The 24741-nt window shown below is 40.4% G+C and overlaps 1 protein-coding gene and 1 long non-coding RNA gene across 3 annotated transcripts in view; one reads left to right on the top strand and one right to left on the bottom strand.

Moving 5' to 3' along the window:
- Positions 1 to 14174, bottom strand: part of TOPAZ1 (testis and ovary specific TOPAZ 1) — a 35626-nt gene extending 21452 nt beyond the window's left edge. Inside the window, exons 1-6 of the mRNA XM_083404635.1 lie at positions 11728 to 14174; positions 7777 to 10135; positions 4586 to 4653; positions 4027 to 4154; positions 3196 to 3248; positions 1517 to 1632 (exon numbers count right to left, since the gene is read on the bottom strand). Of these exons, the coding sequence (XP_083260761.1) occupies positions 1517 to 1632; positions 3196 to 3248; positions 4027 to 4154; positions 4586 to 4653; positions 7777 to 10135; positions 11728 to 12994 (3991 nt within the window). The 5' untranslated portion in view covers positions 12995 to 14174. The remainder of the gene's footprint in view (positions 1 to 1516; positions 1633 to 3195; positions 3249 to 4026; positions 4155 to 4585; positions 4654 to 7776; positions 10136 to 11727) is intronic.
- On the top strand, positions 14115 to 24442 carry LOC310660489. 2 transcript variants are annotated; one of them, XR_014503424.1, is made up of 5 exons: positions 14132 to 14245; positions 14993 to 15050; positions 16098 to 16230; positions 18004 to 22544; positions 24244 to 24442. It is a non-coding gene; the product is annotated as an uncharacterized lncRNA (long non-coding RNA). The 2 variants fall into 2 exon arrangements; XR_014503423.1 differs by lacking the exon at positions 14993 to 15050 and having other exon boundaries at positions 14115 to 14245.
- The last annotated feature ends 299 nt before the right edge of the window (positions 24443 to 24741 follow it).

Here is a 24741-nt window from a genome sequence, read left to right as displayed (position 1 = left end):
CATTCCTATATTCCCAGAGGATACAATAACTCTGTGTTAAAAAAAGTGAGAGGAATGCTTCATTTTAACTATGGAATTCTGTAATTTATTTTAAGTCTTTGAAGGATGTCTCAACATAAGGAAAACTTTGGGCTATTTCAATACCCCATTCTGACTTCTGGGGTGACAGCCTTTGAAATATTTTGAATTCTATTGTAAAGCTGTAACTCTGAAGAATCCAAGTAAGCATGATTAGGTACACAGAAAATGTAGTTCTGGTCACATAGGGTCAAATTTAGACATTAAAATCATTTGGGCTCTTTGACTGCAATAGGATCTGGCCTGCACCCTACTTTACATGCATGGCCATGTTTCTCAAGATTTTATCTAATCAGGATCTAACTCAATATGGTGACTAGAATCCAAAACGTGTAAGGACACTCGTGGAGGTTCATTGTGTGTTTTTTACTCTCTGAACGCAAACCTCCTGCCATAGCAAACTACTTTTGAAGTTTCCTTGTTTTCAAAAACAGTTTTGTAATGCCAAAGCTTTCTTGAGTGCAGAGAACTAGTTACATGGTTCTCTGAGTCTTGGCCAATGAAAACAGAAATGGCACTCAAATGTTATCCTAAATATTCATAATACTGCACTGATTCAGTAATTTATTTCACTGTCATCTTTAGATTTTGTTTAGCTAACTTTCCACAGTATTTTAATTAGATGGCCATTTTAGCTAAACAAAGATGCATTTATATTAAATCTCAACTAACGGTTGCCTTGGCATGGGCAAATCTAGAGTACAATTAAGCTAAGAACCCTCTGATCTGGCTACAGAAGGTAGAACTAAGTGAAACAGGCAACAGAAAGGAAACTCCAGATGTTAATTCCAAGCTTTAATACAGAGTCACCCTACTTTTCCTAGGTTGGATTTTAACTTTTATAAACATAAAGTAACAAGCACACCCATCCACATACATTTGCATCAGGTGCACAGACATCATGGCCAAACCATTTATGGCTCTGGAATGTGCTGTGGGCTCACACACTCCTGCCTCTTCCAGCACATTGTTTATGTCATGGTTTGCAGAAACCAGTTTGTTGCCACATTTGAACTGGGAAAACTATGGTTACCACTACCACCAGAATCCACTGCCCACTTCAGCTGTGGTTTAGACTGTGGTTCCCGCAGAATGGAAAGGACCTTTAAGGATTACCTAGTCCAAGCCCTTGCAATGCAAGAATAGGCAGCTGTCCCTTATGGGGATCAAACCTGCAACCTTGGTGTTATCAACACCACTCTGTAACCAACTGAGCTTTCCAGCATGGGCAAACTATGGCTAGCAGTAATAGCTTCAAATATTATGAGATTATGGCTGTGAGCCAGGAAATGGAGGACATCAGCACACATGAGTGAGCCCACAGGTTTTTCCTGCAAACCAAATCCTGTCAATGAACTAGACCTTTATACAGACACAGAAAAGTAGCACAGTAGTACCATAAAACAAAATGTGTAGGTATTTTGAACTAATACAATACCATTCACCCACGGTTTCACTGCTGGGACTTGCTGCCGGGGATCAGTTTTCATAGCAGGAAGTGTCAATTCTAGCTGATGATCATGGCTCATAGATTCAATGTATTGAGCCCTCTCACTAAATTCCAAATGAGGAAAAAGATGCTTATTTGACTAATAATACAAAAACTTTATATCTTTTATTTAAAAATTAGCACAATAAAGTAAATTATATTTTCTATATCCAAGCACACCTCCCTTGTGGAGGAGAGGAGGCTGCTCCTACTGATTGCAAAGATACACATAGCAAGTGAGCTGGGAACGAGAAGAAATGTGAGCAGATAGAGGGGATGAACTGGGCATAGCATTTATCACTTCTGGATCAGTACCATCTAAATGGCTGTAACCTGCCCTGGGACCAGCTGATGAGGCAATAATTTTTATTATTATTAATCCTCCTCCATTGACTATATTGGTTAGGGTTCTGCTCCACAGCACTTGTGTTGTGAAGTTCCAAAATGCTCCATGCTATTTTACATCTATGTAAAATCACTAAGTGACGCCATACACCAGGGGTAGGCAACCTAAGGCCAGGGGGCCGGATGCGACCCAATCGCCTTCTCAATCCGGCCTGCAGACGGTCTGGGAATCAGTGTGTTTTTACATGATAGAATGTGTCCTTTTATTTAAAATGCATCTCTGGGTTATTTGTGGGGCATAGGAATTCATTCTTCTTCTTTTTTCCAAAATATAGTCCGGCCCACCACATGGTCTGAGGGATGGTGGACCAGCCCATGGCTGAAAAAGGCTGCTGACCCCTGACATACCCTGTTCTGGAGCGACAACCACCCAGTAATATTTCTCCTTTTCAAACTCAGATGAAGTGGTCAATGTGCTCAATAGGTGGCAAAGATCAGTAATAGACTAGAAGGTGAGCAACCTGCAGTTAAATCTAAGCAGGACAAAATTACTACTGACAGGCTGCTTGCGTGAATTGAGAAGTGGCCTTTCAACACGTTCTGTATCAAGTTGCTGTTAAACCCTGCACTAACTGTTGATGCTTTTCATGCTGTGGCATGAATTGGCTTCCAGCAACTGCAAAAACATGGGCAGTTATTATTAAACTACTGTGAATGCATTGCACATGGGGCTGCCTTTGAAGACTGCTCAAAACCTCAACTGGTTCATAATACTGCTGCTTCAATTACATATCAAAACTGGTCAAGTGGAACATCTTGCCAGTTTTAACACAGTTCCAATGGCTTCAAGTACGGACTTCTCAAGAATAGCTTCAATTCAACATTCATTTTAAGGTATAAAGAAATAAATAAAATACTGTGGGAAGAGGTTATTTGTTTTGGTTTGTGACTATGTGATGTATTTTTGTGTTTTTATGTCCTAAACTGCTCTGCGATTCTTGGATGAAGGGTGGTATAGGAAATTTATAATATAATATAATATAATATAATAATATAGCTTGATACCCAGGTAGCTTAAAGGACAATTTGCTAGGCAGGTGGGGAAAGGCCCATTTTGTTTGTGGTGCCTCAGCTCTATAATGCTCTCCCCAAGGAGAGCTTCTGAACAGCCATTTTATCTCTAACTTCTACGTGTCTAATCTTGAGTATAAGACCAGAGAAAAAGGTTTGAAGATAAAATGTCATCCTTTCACTTAACTAGGACTACTTAAACTCATACACACATTTTTGCAGTGTCCTGAATCTCTGCTTCTTCTTTCACAGTTGAAACTTTGTACTGTAAGATTAAAATAAAATAAACAGAAACGCATGATTCATTTAATAACTTTCTCTTTTTGTTCATAGAATATTCAAGCGGAAGAAGTATGGTTGCTGTTTATGGTTCTACAATTTCTACAATGTCTAAGTCCAACTCCCTATTGCAGGATGTCCTATTTATGAAACAATACCAACAAAAGCCTACCGAAGTCGTCTTCAAATCTAGAATGGAAGGAAGTTCCATGGCTTCCCTCTATATCTCACAGTATTGCTAGACCCATAAGTTAATAAAAGAACAAATCATTTTTTAATGTTCATCCAATTTCCTTGCTTTGCTTAATTTTGATTTACACACTTAAGATTCACAGCACAGTTTCAGATTTATGAAAGAGAAATTAAAAGTACCATGCTGGTTTACAACAGTACATCTAATGAATCTCATTGTATTAAAACAGCATACGGATATCTCTAAGGCTAGGCATAGGCAAACTTGGCAAACTCAGATGTTTTGGGACTACAACTCCCATCATCCCTAGCTAACAGGACCAGTGGTCAGGGATGATGGGAGTTGTGGTCCCAAAACATCTGGAGGGCAGCCTAAGGCTGTAACCCAATGCACACATAATTGGAAGTTAGAACTGCCCAATTTCAGTGGGACTTACTTTTAAGTAAACATGCATTGGATTGTGCTGTATGTAGTGCAATTTACTACAGTACTTAACAAAAGTTCCCTCAAATAAATGACACTCTTCTGCAACACTACCTTTTATAAACAAAAAATTAATTCACTTCAGTACCTTTTCATTTGTGTTAGAACTCTTTAAAACATCATCTGATTCGCTCAACTGCCCATCCTCAAAACAGGATTCAGCTACACCTCCTGTAGAACTTATTCCGCATAGGAATTCTGATTTACTTCCATCAACTGGAAAAAATGCAACACATACTGCTGAAACATAGTAAAATTAAGAACAGAATGCTTAACTATGAAGTTGGGCATATCACTGGTGAGCTTTTTAAATGATGACCCTTCTTACAAAGTATGCAGTAGTACTGTACTAGTACTGTCCAGTCGCGGGCGACTCTGGGGTTGCGGTGCTCATCTCGCTTTACTGGCTGAGGGAGCCGGGGTTTGTCCGCAGACAGCTTCCGGGTCATGTGGCCGGGAGCTCACCCCGTTGCAGGGATTCGAACCACCAACCTTCTGATCAGCAAGCCCTAGGGCTCTGTGGTTTAGACCACAGCACCACCCGCGTCCCATTAACATTTAAGAGTAGACGCTGTTTAAAACTTAACTCCCCCTGCACAAGTTGTCATTTTCTCCTTAATGTTGCATTTTTAAATTCCTGTTCTTACCTTCTGCCAGTGGAACACCAACATCTGTGAAAGACTCCAATGTTCCATCATACTGAATGGGCTCTTCTCTGTAAGCAAGAAAATTTTACAAAATGTTAACAACTACCCTTAACAATCTGGGTCATGAGTTCTTTTGCCTAGAGTTCCTAGCACCATAAACTGTTTTTGGAAATGGGGCCTATTCAATCTAAGCCCCTTATACCTACCAATAAGCTCAGGAGGAAAATTCGATGACAATATTTGAATTTTATAGCAACAATCCCGGTGGGGAAAGGTGAGGCACATTCCTTTCTGCATTTCCCCAATAACCTTTCTTGCATTGTTATCATAGGACCCATTACCTCCCTTAAGGAACAAAGCAATTCTAAAAGCAATTCTTCAAGGAAGGTGAAAGGAAGTTCCTACGAGAGTTTGAAATCAAGTAAGATTCCTGAGACTGGTCCTATAAAGGAAGCTGGAGATTGGTTTGGGAGTTTAGATAAAAAGAATAGGGAGAGAATCCATAAGAATGTCCCCTGACTTGATTGTTTCCAGCCACTTAGTTCAATAAATGACTACGCCTACAGGAGATCCTCTCTTGGGATATTGCAAGATAAGAGATGTAAACCGATGGACCCAGAAATTCTGTACTACCTTCAGTCCTTTGACATTATGGGACCCCAGCCCTGCCTTGTTTGTGAAATAGAAATAGTAGCAAACTTTAAATAACTCCTGCTGACCCATCTATTTAAACAGGTTTACCCTTGCTCATTAGAATCATCACACTGCTGTTTAGCAGTTATTGATATTTAACTGAATGTTTTAATAATAAACTCTCTTTTTACTGAAGAATTTATTTGTAATTCTGGTTACAATGCTGTAAACAGCTTTATCTTTTCCTTTTTAATCTTATTGTGTTTTATGCAAACCACTTGGGTATTTTGTATATTAAGCAGTATATAAATATAGTCATACCTCGGGTTACAGACTTTGGGTTGTGCGAGTTCGGGTTGTGCACCGCGCCGAACCTGGAGGTACTGGAATGGGTTACTTCCAGGTTTCGGCGCTTGCGCAGAAGCGCTAAATCGCGCTTTACACATGCGCAGACGCTGCGGGTTGCAAACATGCTTCCTGCATGGATCACATTCGCAACCCGAGCGTCCACTGTATTAGAATAAGAAACATAACTTTGGAGCTAAAGAGACCGGGAATGCATATATTACAGTGGTACCTCGGGTTATATGCTTCAGGTTACAGACTCCGCTAACCCAGAAATAGTACCTTGGGTTAAGAACTTTGCTTCAGGATGAGAACACAAATCGTGCAGCAGCGGCGCAGCAGGCCCCATTAGCTAAAGTGGTGCTTCAGGTTAAGAACAGTTTCAGGTTAAGAACAGACCTCCAGAACGAATTAAGTTCTTAACCCGAGGTACCACTGTATATACAATATAGTCTTCCACCTCTCAGCTCAGTTCAACAAGTAGTGCCTTACCAAAGAAAGCTGTTTTATTAACCAGGCTGAGTTTTCACTTACGATAATTTAATAATAGGTTCTGGCATTTGGGTATCAGATTAGAATTGACTCTTCATCCTACAGGTGTAACAATAGTGGTATTTTAAAACAGAAAATAAAATTTTAGATGTGTCTAAAAGAATCACAAACTGTGCCTTAAAGCTAAGGGCAGTAAAATCTTGCCATTCAAATTTGAACATGGAGACCTGCATGCAAAAGCTAGAACCGTTCGTTTGTACTGATTTTGTTTAGCTACAAAAGAGATATGCCCACTTAACTGGGTAATTTATTATTGAATTATTTATTGTTTTGTGTTTTCTTGTTTTATTATTGTTAGAAATGATTCTGTCTTTTTAAGTATTCTTAGTCAATTGAAGATTCTTTTCTGAGCCTTAGGCATTAAAACATGTGCAGTTTTAGCTGGAGAATTTAGCATAGTTAAGATTCACAAAAGACGTATACAAGATTTGTTTTTAAAGGCTTTCACCTGCCTAGTGTGGCAAGTTACCAGTCGTAAAGCTGTTATGTATTCTAAACACATCTCTCCAAAGGGATCACAACTTCATAAAGATGCTTCACAATACAGGAAAAGCAAATGTAGGATTATCACATTTGGGAGTATTGATGGTAGGCTGAACTATTCACTACTTCCCACACCACATATTATGTATGCAGTAGATGGCTTAAATTATTTGCCATTCTGCCTTGGTTGTATTCTATTGATAGACATGATTAAATGATATAAATGATACATCTTTATGATATAAATGATACATTCTATTAACTATGTCAAGCAAGCATATTCATCTTTGGCTAACCACAAATCTAACTACTGAATACCTAGCAAATGAAATTAAGCTAAGTAAGCTTTAGCTAAAACGGTTTACTGCAGCTGAATAGAAAAGTATTTCTAAATGCTATCGTACTACAAAGAACAATCTTCAAATGAAAAATATTAAGATAATTCGAAGAGGCTACTTAGTTCTACTGTCAATTGCAAAAGACCATTTTGTACTGCCTCTCACCAGCATAGATGTGTTTCAAACTTCACTTTCAATTGTTACTCTTATAGTCTTAATTTTTACTTTTATCACTGGGTTAAAATAATAAAAATAAAAAGCAGAACAATCCATTATTGCTAATCCTCAATTCTCACTGTAAATCCCAATCTATTACTGTAAATCCTACATAATATACTTAGTAGAAGTAAATCACATTTTTTAGTAACTGTCTAACCTCAAAGTCACTAAATTGTTTAAGGCTAGCTAAAGCACGAGGGACGCGGGTGGCGCTGTGGGTTAAACCACAGAGCCTAGGACTTGCCAATCAGAAGGTTGGCGGTTCAAATCCCCGCAACGGGGTGAGCTCCCGTTGCTCGGTCCCTGCTCCTGCCAACCTAGCAGTTCGAAAGCACGTCAAAGTGCAAGTAGATAAATAGGTACCGCTCTGGCGGCAAGGTAATTGGCGTTTCCGTGCGCTGCTCTGGTTCGCCAGAAGCGGCTTAGTCATGCTGGCCACATGACCTGGAAGCTGTATGCTGGCTCCCTCAGCCAATAAAGCGAGATGAGCACCACAACCCCAGAGTCGGCCACGACTGGACCTAATGGTCAGGGGTCCCTTTACCTTTACCTAGCTAAAGCACAAGCATCTAATAACTCAAAATACTTACTATATAAATTATTTCCAGAGGATTTGCTTACCTTGGACAGCAATCCAAATGTCTCTTCTGTGGAAGCTGAGGGGGTTCCGGTTCTACTTCCATTTCTTCCTTTATGGAAATGCTGACATTCAAGTTGGTTTGGGTACAATGCCCCTTGTCTTCTTCCTTGGTTTCTCCAAACAGATCAGGGTCATCCTGAATTACATCAATCACAAGAACATCATCTTCATAAGCCTTAACAACCTCTGCAGAGAAGTTAGCTTTGTCCTGTGCAAAGTTATTGCTGTAATTACTTTCATCATTAGTTGGCACTTCCAATACCGCAGAAGGGTTGTGGTTTTGACTCTCCATATAACCAGTACTCAAAGTGTCAGGATTATCTTTCAAATCTGCCAGTTCCAATTCTCTCTCATGGGAAGTCTTCACACCTTCATTATGAACACTTGTCTCTTTATAAAGGCTTTCAAGAATCTTGTCAAATTGGTCTGCATTTTCTTCTAGGACAGTAATTCCATTAACTTCTTTTGACTTGAACTGATGTCTAGAATGCACATTGGATGAGGTCTCTTTAGCTCTGGCTTTCTTCACTGACACAGTAGAATCTAGGATGTCCAAAGGACTGCAAACATCTCTTCTTGACAATCTAGTATATTCTCTTTTTCTGGATTCATTTTTATCCTTCAGTAAAGGAATTTTGAAATTTGATAGGTTCCCTTTGATTAGTGGTTCTTGTTTGAGAACTGAGCTCTTCCTATGTTTTCCACTGTCAGAACAATCACCATTATGGGTATCTATAGAACTATTTCTCTTTGCTATACTTCCTTTATTTTTAGCCTCCTTTGCTGATGAATTTAAAGCTCTTTTTGATTTCTTTACATTTTTAGTGCTAGAAGATGTGCAATGTTTAGGTCTCTCCTCCATACCCATAGAGGAAATTCTGTTGTCGTTAGCAGTAGCTGAGTGAGCCTTGCATATATGAAATACAGATTCTGAGGTTGGGTTTTCATTGGGAAGTTGCGTTTTATGATCCATTACCTTATATGCAGAAGCTTTGACAGTACAAGCCAATGGCTTATGTAGCTCTGCCTGGCCAGAGAGAATTACTGAATCAGAAACTCTTAAAAATTCTCTTTTTGAGTCTGATGCATGATTTTTACCAAACCACAAGTATGTTCTAGCACACGATTCACGGGGCCAAACATTTTTACCAGAAACTGGTACTGCTCTTTGACAGCTTTGTAGCTCCAATTTCTTTCTAACTTTATGTATTGTGTTTTCTTTGACGGTTCTTTTTTCTCTTTTCATACAGCCAGCAACATTATTGCTGTGGTTGGTAATTTTTTGACTGACTAATGTCTCCCTTATAGAATTATCAACCAATTTATTACTACAGCAAATTTTTGGTTCTATTCTGCTTAACTCATTTTCCTTTTCAAGAATCTCTGATTTCTCAAAACCAATGGCACTGCATGTGATAAAGTGTGCTTTGCTCATCTCTGTACCGCAAGATAATTTGGCACGTTTATTTTGAGGTTTTTGAACAGCCTGCTCAAGAACAAAATCAGGTGTATGACCAAGTGAAGACAATAAAGTTGTTTCATTGTAGACTGGGTTTTCCAAAATCGTTGAACTTCTTACGGCAGTTTTACTCTCCATTTGTAATCCACATTCACTGTGTATATTCACACTTGTGAAAGCTTCCTGGTCTGTTTTTTCCAGATCCTCAAGCACTTTAACCCCTTTGTTTAACTTTTTGAAATCTAAACACATTTTACTTTCCCTGGATCGCTTTCTATTTTGACATCTTGAGGAGTTCTTAGTATTTTGGCACATCTCTTTTTCAACCAATGTGCTTTTTTCTGGAAATGATTGTCCAGCTTGTACTATATTAGGGCTGCAACTCAAATCGTTCTGTCCCATACCCCCGCTAGAGAACAAAACCTTACACTGATCAAGTGCAACATGCAGAGATCCAGAGTGAACCTTACAGCTTTGGGTGGTCTCAAAATCTGTAGGTGTCAAGAGTGCCTTAATGTAACGACAGTCAAGCAATCTCACTACTGGAATAGTAGTCCTTTCTACTGTATATGGCAAAGTATTATGCCTAGAAAACCATTTGCATTCTTCATTTTGCTGCACTACCAGTGCATTTGTTTCCACATTTTCAGCTACTGTTATGTCCAAAAGCTGTGAATTGGCATTTGTAACAGGAAACAAGGAAGTATCCGCTCCAAAACAAGGGATGACAGGATCTTTGCTTTCAGTCTCATCCGATTTAGATACTGGAAGGCTTGCAGATTGCTCTAGCAGATTTTGTATATTGCAATCTTGAGAAGTACTCAGACAAGTCTTGCGAACTTTTCCATGCTGTATGCTTGAAAGTTCATGGACTTGCTCTCCTGAGTTAAAAAAAGGGGATAATAATTAATCTAATGTTGAAAGCATTCTAATATACAAGTTTGGACTTTGCCGAAGCATATCTGTAATAAATATGTATTTTATAAAAATGCCTTTATAAACTGCAAGTGTAGTAATGACTAGCATATCTAACGGCTTAAAAATACAAAGCATAGTTCTCATCCACTATGGCTGGCCTTCATTAGTACAGCAATTAGAGTAACAGAATTAGAAATACAGAATATAAGAATCACAGAATTGTAGAGCTGGAAGGGACCACAAGGGACATCTAGTCCAATCCCCCGCAATAAAGGAATCTTTCACCCAACATGGGGCTTGAACCCATGACCCTCAGATTAAGAGTTTCATGCTCTACTGACTGAGTTATGTATTTTGCTACTGGCTATATAAAATACTTGGTTGTTGTTTTTAAAGAAGTTTTTTTAAATTGCTAAAATATATTTGCAAGCATTTCCAGAATGGCAAAAAAAAATCACAATATTGGAAATTCAATGCAATACATAAAGGAAATTACACAAGTAGAATGTGCACACACACACACACTATAGGCAACATACCCAAAGAAGGAAAGTTTTGTGAAATTGTAAATTCAAACTTGGCCCCATTTGGTGATATCCCTAGTTAGCGCCTGTTAACAAGCATATTAAGTTTTTCCCATAGCTTAAGTTTAAGTGCATTGGTAGCTCGGGTTAAGCACTTAATTCGTTCTGGAGGTCCGTTCTTATCCTGAAGCAAAGTTCTTAACCTGAGGTACTATTTCTGCGTTAGTGGAGTCTGTAACCTGAAGTGTCTGTAACCCGAGGTACCACTGTATAGGCTAAAACTGTGGTGCCTTACATTTTCGTTAGTCAAAAGTGAATCTAAATATGAATCAAAAGGAGCAATTTAATGGCTTCATGCAAATTGTAAACAGAAAGAGTGCTCCCTAGTCAGGGATGGAATTTCAGCCTCTTGTCTCCTCCAGCAAGAAGCTTGCTTTGTGAAGTGTCCCAATAAAATTACTGTACAATGGTTTCTAGCTTAAAGATTTCCTAGTTAACAGTATCCTAGTGTAAATATAGGGACGCGGGTGGCGCTGTGGGTAAAACCTCAGTGCCTAGGACTTGCCGATCGTATGGTTGGCAGTTCGAATCCCTGCGGTAGGGTGAGCTCCCATCTTTCGGTCCTAGCTCCTGCCCACCTAGCAGTTCGAAAGCACCCCTAAGTGCAAGTAGATAAAGAGGTACCGCTTTATAGCGGGAAGGTAAACAGCGTTTCCGTGTGCTGCGCTGATGCTGGCTCGCCAGATGCGGCTTCGGCACACTGGCCACGTGACCCGGAAGTGACTCCGGACAGCGCTGGCCCCTGGCCTCTTAAGCGAGATGGGCGCACAACCCTAGAGTCGGACACGACTGGCCTGTACGGGCAGGGGGTACCTTAGTGTAAATATAAAGACCTGTGATTTAGTTTTTATATTAAATTTGAAAAGGAATTAAGATTTTCAGGCTATAAGAAAATAAAGGCTGGAGGGGAAGTTATGGTGAAAAAACATAACATACAAATACAAAGAAAAAGAGGGAATAAGCATCCTTACTAGATGTTCTGGTCTTTTTTTTAAGTTCAGTTGAAGTCACAATTTCATCCTTTCCATCTCTCTGTTTCTTAATACTACCATGTACTCTGGTTATCAGTAGATCCTCTGTGGGTCCACAATCCATCACTTTCTCCTCAAAGATCACTTGTCTGCACCCAGGAACCTCTGAAACAGACTTCTCTGGTGTCCAGCTCAGGTTCTTATCATCATTTTCACATACCACTGATTTCAAAGACGCTCGGGTTACCATTTTATGCTTTCTTTTTTCTGCAGTGTCCCTATACCTTCCATTCTCTTCTAGATTTGCCACACACTTCAACAGGCATTTGCTATTTTGTTTTGGAACTTCTGCAGCTACATGTAATTTTTCTAGATTCCCTGCAACAGAATTCTCCTCACTTTCTCCCAAAGTTCTCGGGCTTACGCTCTGTATATCAGGCTTTAACTTAAAAGACAAGCACCCCCTATTTGTTCTTTGACTTTTCTCCGGGTTCCTAAAAGCTTTTTGCTCTTGCCAAACCAATTTAGTCTTCTTCCTCATGTTCCATGTTTTCTGATGTGGTCCCAGTTCAGAACAGCTTTCGCTTTTCTGCAGTTCCCTAGTTACTTCCTGAGATTCTAGCCCTGTTACAGAACTCCTATCCTTTCCCATTAAGCAAAGAGCTGGTTTTAGGAAGGAACAGCTGTGCTTTTTCCTCAAGCTCCTTGCATTCTTCATGCAACTTTGGATTTTTCGTTCAGGTTCTAACAAGGAACTCAGACTATTTTTCTCCGGTGTCGTATCTTTGTCATGAGAGTCCATTCCTACCAAGGATCTCTCTCTTTTCTTTCTAACCCATGATGCCAATTTAGTTTGCAAACAAACTCTAGAAGAAGAATCATTCGGCTGATCCACCATACTCCGGACAGCCTTCTTTGAATTACGTCTTTCCACCAAAGCCATTTCCCCTTTCAATTTTATGCCCACATCATAATTACAGTCTGTTCCGATTGCATTCCTTTCCTCAGTACTTTGCCCCTTCCTTCTTTTAGAAACAAATCCCTTGCTCTGTTGCTGCTTCTCCCTTAACTGTACTTCAGAACCAAGAACAACCGGGTTGCTTAAGTTACTAGCCGACAAAGAAAATGACTTTTCCTTGCAGCTGCTCTCATCTTTCCGAGAGCGATCTAGACTGCTGGATGGTTGCACCCTTTCAGCTTCCATCCCTATTTCTGGCAACAAGCAAACCGGCTGCTCTTTACTCTTTTGCACTTTTCGTACCATCATGGACTAATGGAACAAAATGCTTTTTTAAAATTAAAAAAAAGTTATATTTTTCTAGAGACAGGCATGTTTTATCACCTACAACTCTCCTCTTTTTTTAAAAAAAAAATCTTACGATCACTTGAAGCTTATGCTCACCTACTTGCCAAATCTAGACACATAAAATTAAAATATTTTTTCAAAAAAAAACCAACGCCGCTTCCAAAGGACGCTCAAATTTAATTAAAAAAAGATGGAAGGGCCTTGCCATAGAAACTTGTCTTCCTCAGGCCACGAAAGCAAAGATGTGTATAATATATTGTGTGTAAAGATAGCAACTGATTTAACCCTAGCTGCCTATCCCTTTCTTTTGAGGTACTTCAGGGCCTGCAGCCCCTTCAGTAGGAAAGCGAGAAAGAAGAAGCCCCCACAGCCGCTTTGCAGACCTGCGGAAATTGCGCGGTCCCGAGTCTAAACAACCGCCACTGAACCAGTAAGAGAACCAGGGAACCCGCACTTCTGAATGACCTCCCCTCCCGCCCCACACACCAGCACCGCGACCCCCAAGCCACTTCTTCCCGACGCCCCCCTCAGGAATCCCGTTTTTCCCTCCCCTCAGTGCGTGCATGCCACACACCCCACCCCACCCCCCTCACGCCCTTTTGTAGGCCCGACCGCAAGCCTTCGGACTCCGGCCCGCCGCCGCCGCCCTCCTTTCCCGCCCTTTTCCCCTCCTTCCCGCCCACACACTCACACGCTCTAAGAGGCGACCGCGTGGAGCGAGCGAACTCAAGGCGGCGAAAGACGCGCGGCCTGAGGGGCGGTGGCTCCGCGGATCCGCCTCGGGAGGGGACGGGATTTTTAAAAAAAGGCCGCGCAGGGAGGGTTGGAGGCGCACGGCTTTCCCTCGCGAGCGCGAGAGTGAGGCGTCGCGTGCCGCTGAAGGGAACGAGGGAAGGACTAAAGCGCGTCGCTCGGACGCTCGCCCTCAGGCGCACCCACTGCGGTCACCTTGCACCTTACGGGGAAGCTTTGAGGGAAGCGGACGAAGCTTTTCCCCTCCCCTTCCCACCCTCCTTTGCCTCCTCCTCTACTTCCCGCTAACAATATATGAAGCAAAGGGAGAAAAGCAATAAAATAAAAACGACAACGACGCAACCAGCCGGTCCCTTCCTTCGCAGGGTCACAAAATGGCGCCGTCGAGGAAGCGCGGGCGTCGGTCAAGGCGCCCTGCCCTCCCGCCCCTCCATGAAGAGTTTCAGAGGGAAGGGAAAGGTGTGAGGAGGCGCTTCCTTACTTTATAACTCTCAAGTGTAGTCAGAAGACGCGTGTTAAAGGGTCTCGTGGATAACGTGCGAATGGGGAAAATCTGCACGCACACTTCAAACACACACCTCGCCATGTTATTCTCTTCTTGTTCACTACCGCTTCGAGGGGCTTCTTCCCTCCCTTTTTTTTTTTTTTTTTTTGGTTCAGACCAGTTTTCCGAACTTGGTTCTCCAGCTGTTTTTGGACTACGACTCCCATCGTCCCCAGCTAGCAGGGCCAGTGGTGAGGGATGATGGGAATTGTAGTCCAACCCCCCCCCAACAACAGCTGGAGACTCAAGTTTGGGAAACCCTGGTTTAAACTCCAGAGAATCCCTTTGGTTTCTCGAAATCTGCCACTAGATGGTGCTGCTCTGGTGTGCCATGTAGGAGTATACTTAATGAATTTGCGCAGTGTGTTAATTTATGCAGAATTTTAAGGAAATGAGAATGAGCTTTTGGAAAAAATAAGGTACCTTAAAGTGCAAAGCCTGTCTCTAGAGGTCAACTGCCAATCACTTATGCTTCTATAGTTTAGGCTTATAATGCTTTGCATTAATGCTTTGCATTAATCAGGTTATAGTTTCACCTACACAGGTGAAACTATACAGCTTTGTATGGGATTCATTGATTCCAAAACTGCCTAGCTCCTATGCTTACTCTAATACCCTAAAAGCATATTCAGCCTTATGACACTACTACCCCTTTCCTTCAGGTTAGAGGTTGATGCCTTACTCTGATTTCTGTCAACATGGAAAGTGGAATCCGGAAGGGTACAGAACAAGAATTTCTCCATGGTGTTTTAGTTTTGAGCTCGTTTCTGAAAGAAACCCCATGAGGTCTCACCATGCCATCTCTTAGGAGTATTTAAACATTTTTATTTGAACAAAGGTTTTATGGGATAATCGCTGGATAATTCTGCACTCCTGCTGTTGCTTGCACCTGTAATTGGAATGATGCTTAGAAATGTTGCATAATTTGAGATGAACATCAGAGGATGGCGGGGCTTTTTTTTAAAAAAAGACTCAGACGTTATTATATTATAGACATATTATAGACAATTCTTCCATAGATGCCAAGCCAAAGAAGAATGGGAAGGGACTCTATGTTGCCCTATTCTCATTTCCTTCTGTACCTGGTCAATTCCTGATGACACAACAATAGAATGACGGGAAAAGCGGCATAAAACACAGCCCTTCTGAAAGTGCTCAGTCTTGTTTAGCCACTTCAGACAAAAGGGAATATGAAAGGGGAAAACATGATATACAGACTAAATCTTCAGTCATTTTATTTGTTATTTCAGTTCTTATGAGATCCTCTAATGTGCGTCAGAATTATCCCCATATTACAGATATGGGGAGTGATGAGGGTGGCTTCTTTTAAAGCCATCCTTTAAAGTTAAGTGATGAGCTTGAAATCTGAATTGTTGGGGTAGGGAGAACTCTGGGTTTTAGGCCCGTGCTGTTAACTACCATAGTATGTTAGCTATTTGATACTTAGGCAAGAGGAGTCATGCCTTGATACGTCATATTTAAATAACCATTGATTTCCATATAACACATCTCTAGCGCTTTCATCATTCTGTTTATTTAGCACAATCAGTAAGCACCATGCTTTACAGAATACTGCATGCAGTTGCTTCAGTTACATATCCGTAGGCTTAGTTTCAGTTCATTAGGCAAATATTCTGTACATCGCTTTTAAAGTCAATCTAATTCCAGCTTTTAAACAACTACCCTGATGTGAGTGGTAGCTTTCCCCACCAAATGTATTTACGCAGTAGTTCAGTTTAATTTTATTTCTCTCTTTGCCCATCTCAGGCGTTGATGCTGGACCTATGAAGGGCTGCTCATGATCAGAACTGCAGAACATCCCTCCCAGCGGCTCAGCAAGCTACCATTTATTTTTAATTGCTCCCCACAGTGGAGGCCAATTAAGGATGAAGACAGCAGGGTAAGGATCACTCACAAACCCTTTGAAGGGCACAGACTAAGCATTTGCTTTGCCGGAAGGCTGCCATTAACACATTTCATTTGTGCAAGAATGCAAACACTTGGACACACACTCTGTAGTATTAAATGCAGTACAGTTCTAATTCAACTAAGTTTTAGTGCAGATGGCAACAGAAGTGACAGAATATCACCCCTAGGTTATAAACTTTGAAAATTAGATTTATTTTCTTTATCCCTCCTTCTTTCAGCAGGAAGCACCTGCTTTAGACACTCTCTGTCTCTCTCTCTCTCTCTCTCTCTCCATATAAATACTAGGTTTTCAGATTAAAATTATAGCAGGAAATTAGCACTAGTTCTCCTTACTCTTTGTTTTTGTGGTAAAGAAAGGATTTCCTTGTCATTTAAATTTTAATGAATTGCGGATTAAAAAAAAAATTTAGGTATTTATAGACTGCCTGTCAATAAAATTCTCAGTGTCATTTACTATAAATTTTTGAGAAAATATCAATTTTCCTAAAATAACGATACAACAGTGGTTTGCAGCCACTTTAGGTTTAAATGCGGAACTATATGGTATGTACATATAGTAGCAAGTATATATAGTATGTATATATATAGTAGGGAAATATATAGTATGTTGAAATGTAGATTTATTCTGGTTGTGATTAATTTTCTTTTAAAATCCATTTACACAGGGAGAGTTTGAATACATTAAACTATTACTGATTACTCAGTGAATAGATTAAACCACAAGGAGTTTCAAAGAGCTTGTGTCTTTTAAACTTCATGAGTACACAGCAGGAATTTTGAAACTTTTGTTGCAGAGAAGCTAAATTTAGTTTCAATTTATTCACTTCACACTCAAGCTTTTCCATTTCTGCACAGTTATTAATGTGTGGCTTTGTGCAGTAGTATAAATATAGGTTAGAGTGAACCTCCTGTATTTTAATTCTCCCTAAAAAATAGTACATGCTGTTTGGTTGTGATGTGCTTTAGAATAAATTACACTCTTTTCTACCCAGATAACAAGTTGTATATCATGATTTTAAGATCCCGGGTAATTGATGTGGCATAATAGGTTTTTTTTGTTTATTTGTTTGTTTTGTTTTTAATAGTTGTTAAGACAAAACGTATTTGAACATTAAGTATATTTAAGTATGCTTTGTCTACTTATTGCCTAAAATGCATGTATTTGAAGACTTGTAGTCTGTTCACTGTATGAGCACACACTTGTCGGACTGGATAAGAGCCCCTCCCTGGTGTCAGGTGAGAACTGGATGACGTACAAAACTGGTGCTCTTTGCCTCTTCCCTGGTAAGGAAGACAGTGGTACTTCGGGTTAAGAACTTAATTCATTCCGGAGGTCCGCTCTTAACCTGAAACTGTTCTTAACATGAGGTACCACTTTAGCTAATGGGGCCTCCCGCTGCCGCCGCTGTGCAATTTCTGTTCTCATCCTGAAGCGAAGTTCTTAACCTGAGGTACTATTTCTGAGTTAGCGGAGTCTGTAACCTGAAGCGTCTGTAACCCAGGGTACTACTGTACTTGCTTCTTTGATTGGAATGAACTGATCCACTAGTTTTAGGAAAGGCCATGCCTGTCCTCTTCTCCTGTAATGAGGACAGATCCATGAGACATGGAGCTTGCTGCTCTTTGTAGGACTTGAAAGGGGAAAGTATCATCCATAAATGATAGGGTACATATTTTGGTAATTTTAAAAACCATTCCAATTCCCTGAGGATGTAAATCCTGATTTGTCTTGATATTACTGCAGGAATTTACTGCTGTGAAACATGCTTCATGTCCAATTTTGAAATGTTGGTCTCAGTTTTAAATGTCCTTTCCTCCTGAAGATATGGATGCTATTTCTGGAATCAAGGTAAATGCAGCCTTCAGTGGAACATGGAATCTTTCTGAAGGCATTAGCATGGTGAGCATAAAAACGCATTTGGAACCTTGCTGTGACTGGAAAGGCTCCCTGTGGAGGTGCTCAGAACTCTCTGCATATGTAATCCATCTTTCTGTCTCCCACAAGCTTCCTGCGTTTGACTGACAAGTCACTAACTGGCTGGAGTCCAGTCAATGGAAAAAGATCTTCCTGATTTACACGGCATTGTTTGCTCTGCTAAGATAAAACAAAACTCTTAGGGTAAGAGGCAGTAACTTTTGGGTCATATGCTTTCTGCATATCTGCCATTATGTGGATAATAATGCTTAGTCTAAACCATGTGGAGAGTATTTGGCAAAACTTTTAAATGGCCGAAGCCTCAAGAAGTATGCATTAAAAACACATATTTAAAACAAAGATAAAACAACTACACACAATCAGAGAAGCATCTCTGAATACTCCACAAAACTGATGATTTGAGCACATACACTTTGACAATCTTAACAAATGCAAAATGATACATAATAACCTCTATCACTTAGACTATTGTCCACAACTAAAAAGATATATTGTATCAGCAGCAGTGCTGGTCTGCAGGGTTTATACAAAGGCAGGAGGGAAGGAGAAAAAATTACTTGATGCACGTCAAACTGTGCTGTAGATGTAGACCATAGGAACTGTTCTACCATATGCCTCATTGTTTGTATAATCTATAAAATCGCCCCTGACTGGATAAAAGTTAATCATATTCCCCAGGTCTCTTGCTATCTTACATTTCTACGTCAGTTTCCCCAGTAATGCTACCTGCCAGGCTGCACTATACCACAGGTCCATGGTCAATAATTGCAATGATTTCCATGTCCTGGCAATGGTCATTCTTGCCCTGGTTAACAGATGTGTTATGAGTTCTTTGTTTCCAATTTGTGGCATATCCCGACTATACAGTTTAAGCAGAGCCAGCCCTGGGGTCGTGGATACTGTCTGCCTCTCAATCAAAGACATCTCTATGAAAACATTTCCCCAGAACTTTTGTTTTTGGACACTCTCACCACATGTGTCAATATGTCCCTTTAGTAGGACACCCTCTCCAACACCTGGTAGAACTGTCTGGGTTTATATATGCTAGGCATCTAGTACCACTATAAACCTAAAGGAGGATACATTTTGGTGTTGCTTCCAGAAAGTGAAGTATGCTTCTGGTAGTCTTCTACATGCCCAGGACAGAAAAGTATGGGCAGAGTGCTTTTGTCTCAAACCTGCAGTGCATATGAGATTAGATTGCTGAACTAGAGATGATACTACAGAATTTAGCCATGGTATCCTCTGAATTATGCCCCCAAGTCTCTTGAGGGTGCTGTCTAGTTCATGGGGACCTTCTCAGCTGCATACAACTTCTGTCCAGTCCTTCAGACACACTGACATTCTAGTAATTATAGATTGTGTTACTTTGGTATTGAAAGGACCATGCTGTAAGACCTGGACTCCCTCTGTGGTGTAAATAGGTGAATAAACCTTAATTCTTAAAGCCATGACAGTCTCTGCCGTGTCTTCCATTCTGCAAAGGAATACAAACCCTGTGGGGATGCCTGGGACCCCATAGTCTCTTGCTATCGTTCGGCAGAGAGAGGGGCAGACATACAACTTTTGTAACAGTATGTTACAAAAGCACAAACTGTTGATCACATTTATGACTCTTTCTAGGAAGGCTGCCCTGATGCTGCTAAGGTTGGGATGGAAGAGATGCTCACACTATGAGTGAGCAGATAAAATATTGGGGCCCAGTGTTGTAGGTGGCCAGCTATAATATGGATTGATAAAAAGGTGGGGCCGGTGACTTTATTGTTCTCCTGGCCAAATCACTTGTACCAGTCTATCTTTGAGGTCAGAATAATGTGCATTGTTATGCTAGTGTTAAATCAGGATTTGTGATATCATGCTGGCAAGAGCTGTAGATCTGACTCCCAGCCAATACATTTTCTTTGGTTACAGGCTCAGCTCATCTTTGGCAGTTACAGGGTAGCTAGTTTTGTGAACAAAAGACTGCAGCTCTTGTTTAGCTGTAAGGTGCTGTGTCTGCATTGCTTAATTATGAACCTGCAGTGCAGACAAAGGTTTGAATCCCTTTCCCTGGCTTTTTACTGTAAGACAAGCTACAGGTTTCCAACAAATCCAACATTCCTTTTAAAAAAGAGCGGGGGGTTATATTGCTCTAGGTGGTGTGTGCTACTTTCTTTTAGGAATTGTTAGCTTTCTGCAAATTATCTTAATGTACTGCCTACATAGATAAAACATGTGGCGTCTGGTTAATAATTTTCTGCAATATAAAATAAAGACCCTTAATACAGAGTAATATCTATGCTATTATGAAAATGTTTCTCATTTTAAAAAATCCCCAAGGAGTACAAAGGGGTTAGTAATAATACTCTTTACAGCTGAATTTTATTGCTAAGAGCTTCAACGTGGCAAGCAGCTTACGTAGTGTGTCAACATAAATTGTTGTCCACTGTTGTCTCTGAAATTTGGGTGAAGATTTATGGAATTATGCAAAACTATTAAAAACATAATAAAATATTGAAGCACTAAAGTAGACAAAATTACCAAAGTATGGAGCAAGATGTTGAATCGCTTAATTCTGATCTGACTGCATTTATATTGCTTTTAAACATCTGTAACACAGTTTGCAAACATTAATATGTGTATGCACTTAATTTTATTCACTTGGAATTTATGTCAGAAGTCTGAATTTTGTCATTGAGTACAGTATTTTTTTTAATCATCCCTGTAGCACTTTTGGAGAGTGCGCCATGAGCCGTGTTTGACTAACATACCTTTCAAATAACCTTGTGAGAGGGGCTGAGCAGAGGCTATCATGTGATTTGTGGCTTGGGTGGGGATTTGAACATGGCCCTTGAATATGCAAACACTACACTCTATCCACTGCATTATACTGCTTTTGTAATTAGCATGATTGCTTTATCTTGTCTTCGAGGATATTAATCATTTTATGCTATTTGAATACATCATGGAAAAAATATGCCCATTAATTAAAATAGGTGCATAATATGGCAATAATATCTCCCTTCCCCCCCAAAGTAGAGCAAAAACTGAATTGTTATGCATGCCAAATTGTTATCCTGTTTTTGATCTTCTGTCGCAGTGTGCAGATTGTAACATTCTTTAGGAACCCAGAAAAATGTAGAGAAGTGGTCAAAGCAGAGTAAGGCTTTATTGTTGCATCAGTTTCAGTATCAGTCAAGTCCTTTGAGGTTTTCCACATCACCAGCACCCCACCACAAGAATCCTGTGGCAGATGTATGTATGTGTGCTACCCTCTCAAGTGCAAATATGCACTAGCTTTCTCATTACTATACTCTAACCATGTAGAGATCTCAAGCTTTTATAGTTTAGTATTTATATATGTTTATAATAGGCAGTTTCAGGCTAGCACGGACTCAGTGCACTAATCTCAACCTTTTCAAAAGACTTTTGAAGCTGTGGTGCTTTCCTGTTTTATATACCAATTGCTCTGGCAAATACCACGTGTTTAATATTAGCATATAAAAATGTGCATACCAGACAATATCTCAAAGGAAAGAAAATGAACTGGGGAATGTGTGATGTGCGCACAAAAGAAACATCTGTTAATAAAAAAGGGACCATTTGTTCACATAAAAGCAAGGCGGCAAGTCACAGAACTATATAACATTCCCCCATCCTCAAGTGAATAATTTTGCATGTACACAATATGTACATAAGCCAGCCCAAGGCTGGAAATGAAAAGTGTTTTGTGACCAGTGCTAAAAATATTTGGACGTTTCCTTTAAAATTAATAGCGTAAAGCCTTGGGGCACTTAATTGTACAAAGTCTGAGGATAATGTGGGCTATTCATTTCCTTTATCCTAAATACCCAGTCATGCTTTTAATTCTTAGATATACTGTGTGCCCTTTCCAATATAATCAGCCTAATTTGTCTTCAGCTGCAAGCAAGTAAACCAAGCTTCATTTGGTTAAGCAAGCTAAGCAAAAACATTTTAAAATCCCCCTCACCCCACCCACCCACATATAGGTAAGTCAACAAGCATGCTCAGGAAAAATGTGTGATCTTGGGATTTTTGTTTGTGTGTGTTCAGGCAGAGGAGCAGAACTGCCTTTCATAAGGAAGCCAAAATTTCCTGCCTTATGGTATTTGTGAATATAACTAGCATTTCTAACTTGTAGTTTGGATACTCCCTGTCTAATGCTGCTTATTTCATAAATCAATCATACGGATGCCAACAATAGTAGTAATAAATATCGATATAATTCCTATGTCTTTCTTTGACTGTTTGAACATGCCTATTAGCATTCTTTATCCTTTTGACTTTTCCTTTCTCTTTGACTCATGCTTCATTCAGAATTAAAGGATCTGAAAAAAATCGAGGGGCTTGTGCAAGATAATTAACTCCCATTGATGATAAGAGTAATAAATTATAATTTATTTAAATAAATAAAACATAGCAGTACTTTGAAGAGGTGTTGATTTTCTTTCTGGGCTTTATGATTTGGTGGCTGGGGGAAAAGGAGAGGCATTTTCATAGCAGTCTTTTGTAGTACCTAGCAAATTTATTATGGCATACATAAGTCCACTTCTTTGGACGCACTTGCAGGTACATATGTACTTGGTTGGGTAGAATTATGGACAAACATACCTAGAGCCACCAAATGGCATCTTTCTTGGAACAAAGGTTGATCCAGATTGCTTCCAGGTCTTTGTTCTGCAATCACAGCGAGGGAACCACCAGAAGGCCCTCAGAGCTGGACCTCAGTGTCTGGGCTGGCCTTGAATGGGGGTAAGTGAGGCAGAGGCCTCTAGCCAGAAATACCAGAAATGTTCTTGTTGTGGGGAGGTGGGGGGTCTAGAAAGGATAGGGAATAATTGTAGAACAGCAGCAAGAACAGAAATGTAGGTGACACAATATATTTCAAGCTTTTTATTTGCACAGACAGACATAGCCGTACAATTGCATGTTTCACCTCTGCATTTAATTGAATTGTAGAACATCTTAACAGCTGGGAAAAGATCAGGGAAGAGGCAGCCAAAGGCCTAGAGAGGATAGAGGGAGAGTTTATTTCATTTAATACTAGAATTCTGTGTCATTCAGTATCACTGATGGGGAAGATTTAGCACAGGCCATGGAAAGGGTTTCTTCCTGTAACTATTTGTGGAATTCGCAGGCACAAGTTGTGATGAGGACTACCAGATTGGAGGGCTGGGAAGGGGATTACACAAATGCCCAGAGACAATGAGAAGAAATCTGTCTCTGACTATGAAGACTCTATACAACCTCCAGGTTCAGAGACATCCTGAATTCCACCTGCTAAGAGGGCAAGCAACAGGAATGGGCTATTATTTCATTCATTCATTCATGAACCCCATAAGGCATTCTGAAGTTAGTGACAATCTAATCTGGTTTGCTATTGGACCAGATGGGCCTTTGCTCTGGTTTTTTTTTGGGGGGGGGGCAGACACAGACCACCATCTGGTTCTACACAAGAATGTCATCTCTTGTGTATCTTGTGTGCACACGTGCAAAGCCTCTGTACATAGTGGCACTTACTTCTGAGTAAGCCTGCATCAACTTGTGCTGCATGGAATTTAAGAGCACAATCTCATATGTTTACTAAAACGCAAGTCTCAGTGTGTTAAATGGGGCTATCTCCCTAGTGTCTGTATATAGTAGGAGTAGGCAACCTAAGGCCGGGGGCCAGATCCGGCCCAGTTGCCTTCTAAATCTGGCCCATGGACGGTCCGGGAATCAGCATGTTTTTACATGAGTAGAATGTGTCCTTTTATTTAAAATGCATCTCTGGGTTATTTGTAGAGCCTGCCTGGTGTTATTACATGAGTAGAATGTGTGCTTTTATTTAAAATGCATCCCTGGGTTATTTGTGGGGCATAGGAATTTGTTCACCCCCCCACACACAAAAAAAGTCCGGCCCACCACATGGTCTGAGGGACAGTGGACTGGCCCATGGCTGAAAAAAGGTTGCTGACCCCTGTTATATAGGATTGCAGGTAGCCTAAAAATCCTTTGTGGTATGCAATGTGTCCCTCCACCTTCCTTTCACCTCTAAAATTATTTCAGTTCTTCTACTAGAGCAAACAGATGAAAAGGATGAGTGTCATGGCTGTAAACGAAGACTCTGTGTCAAACAGGCAAAGCCAGGAACAACTCTTCAAGGCAGGAAAATTGCTCACATTTTTATTGCTAAGGCAGAAGGCAGACACCTTAATCACCATCTTTCTCTGGGGAAATAAACAGTCTGCCCGATTTATTTATTATATTTTCACTTGTGTCTCCTGGTTTTATCACTGCCATGCCGTTGAAAGCGCCATTGTGCATTTCGATGACATTATCTCTACCATTTGAAGGCCCGTATAGGGAAGCAGCAATAACATGCTGCCTCTGTCTTGTGGTGACCTCAATTACACATTCCTTCCTGTTCTTTGCCTGTTGGAGATGGTGCATTCGCTATCATGTAACACACCTGCCTTCCGATATCAGGGAAGCGGGTTGGGGTGTAACTCAGTCTTATTATTATTTCTTTTGCTTCCTTTGTTTTCAGCCATTCAGCTGGCAAAC

Source organism: Podarcis tiliguerta (assembly GCF_965153285.1).
Source record: "Podarcis tiliguerta genome assembly, chromosome: 12".
Classification (NCBI taxonomy): Eukaryota; Metazoa; Chordata; class Lepidosauria; order Squamata; family Lacertidae; genus Podarcis; species Podarcis tiliguerta.
Note: the sequence above shows the minus strand (reverse complement) of the source record. Positions and strands in the feature narration are given on the sequence as shown.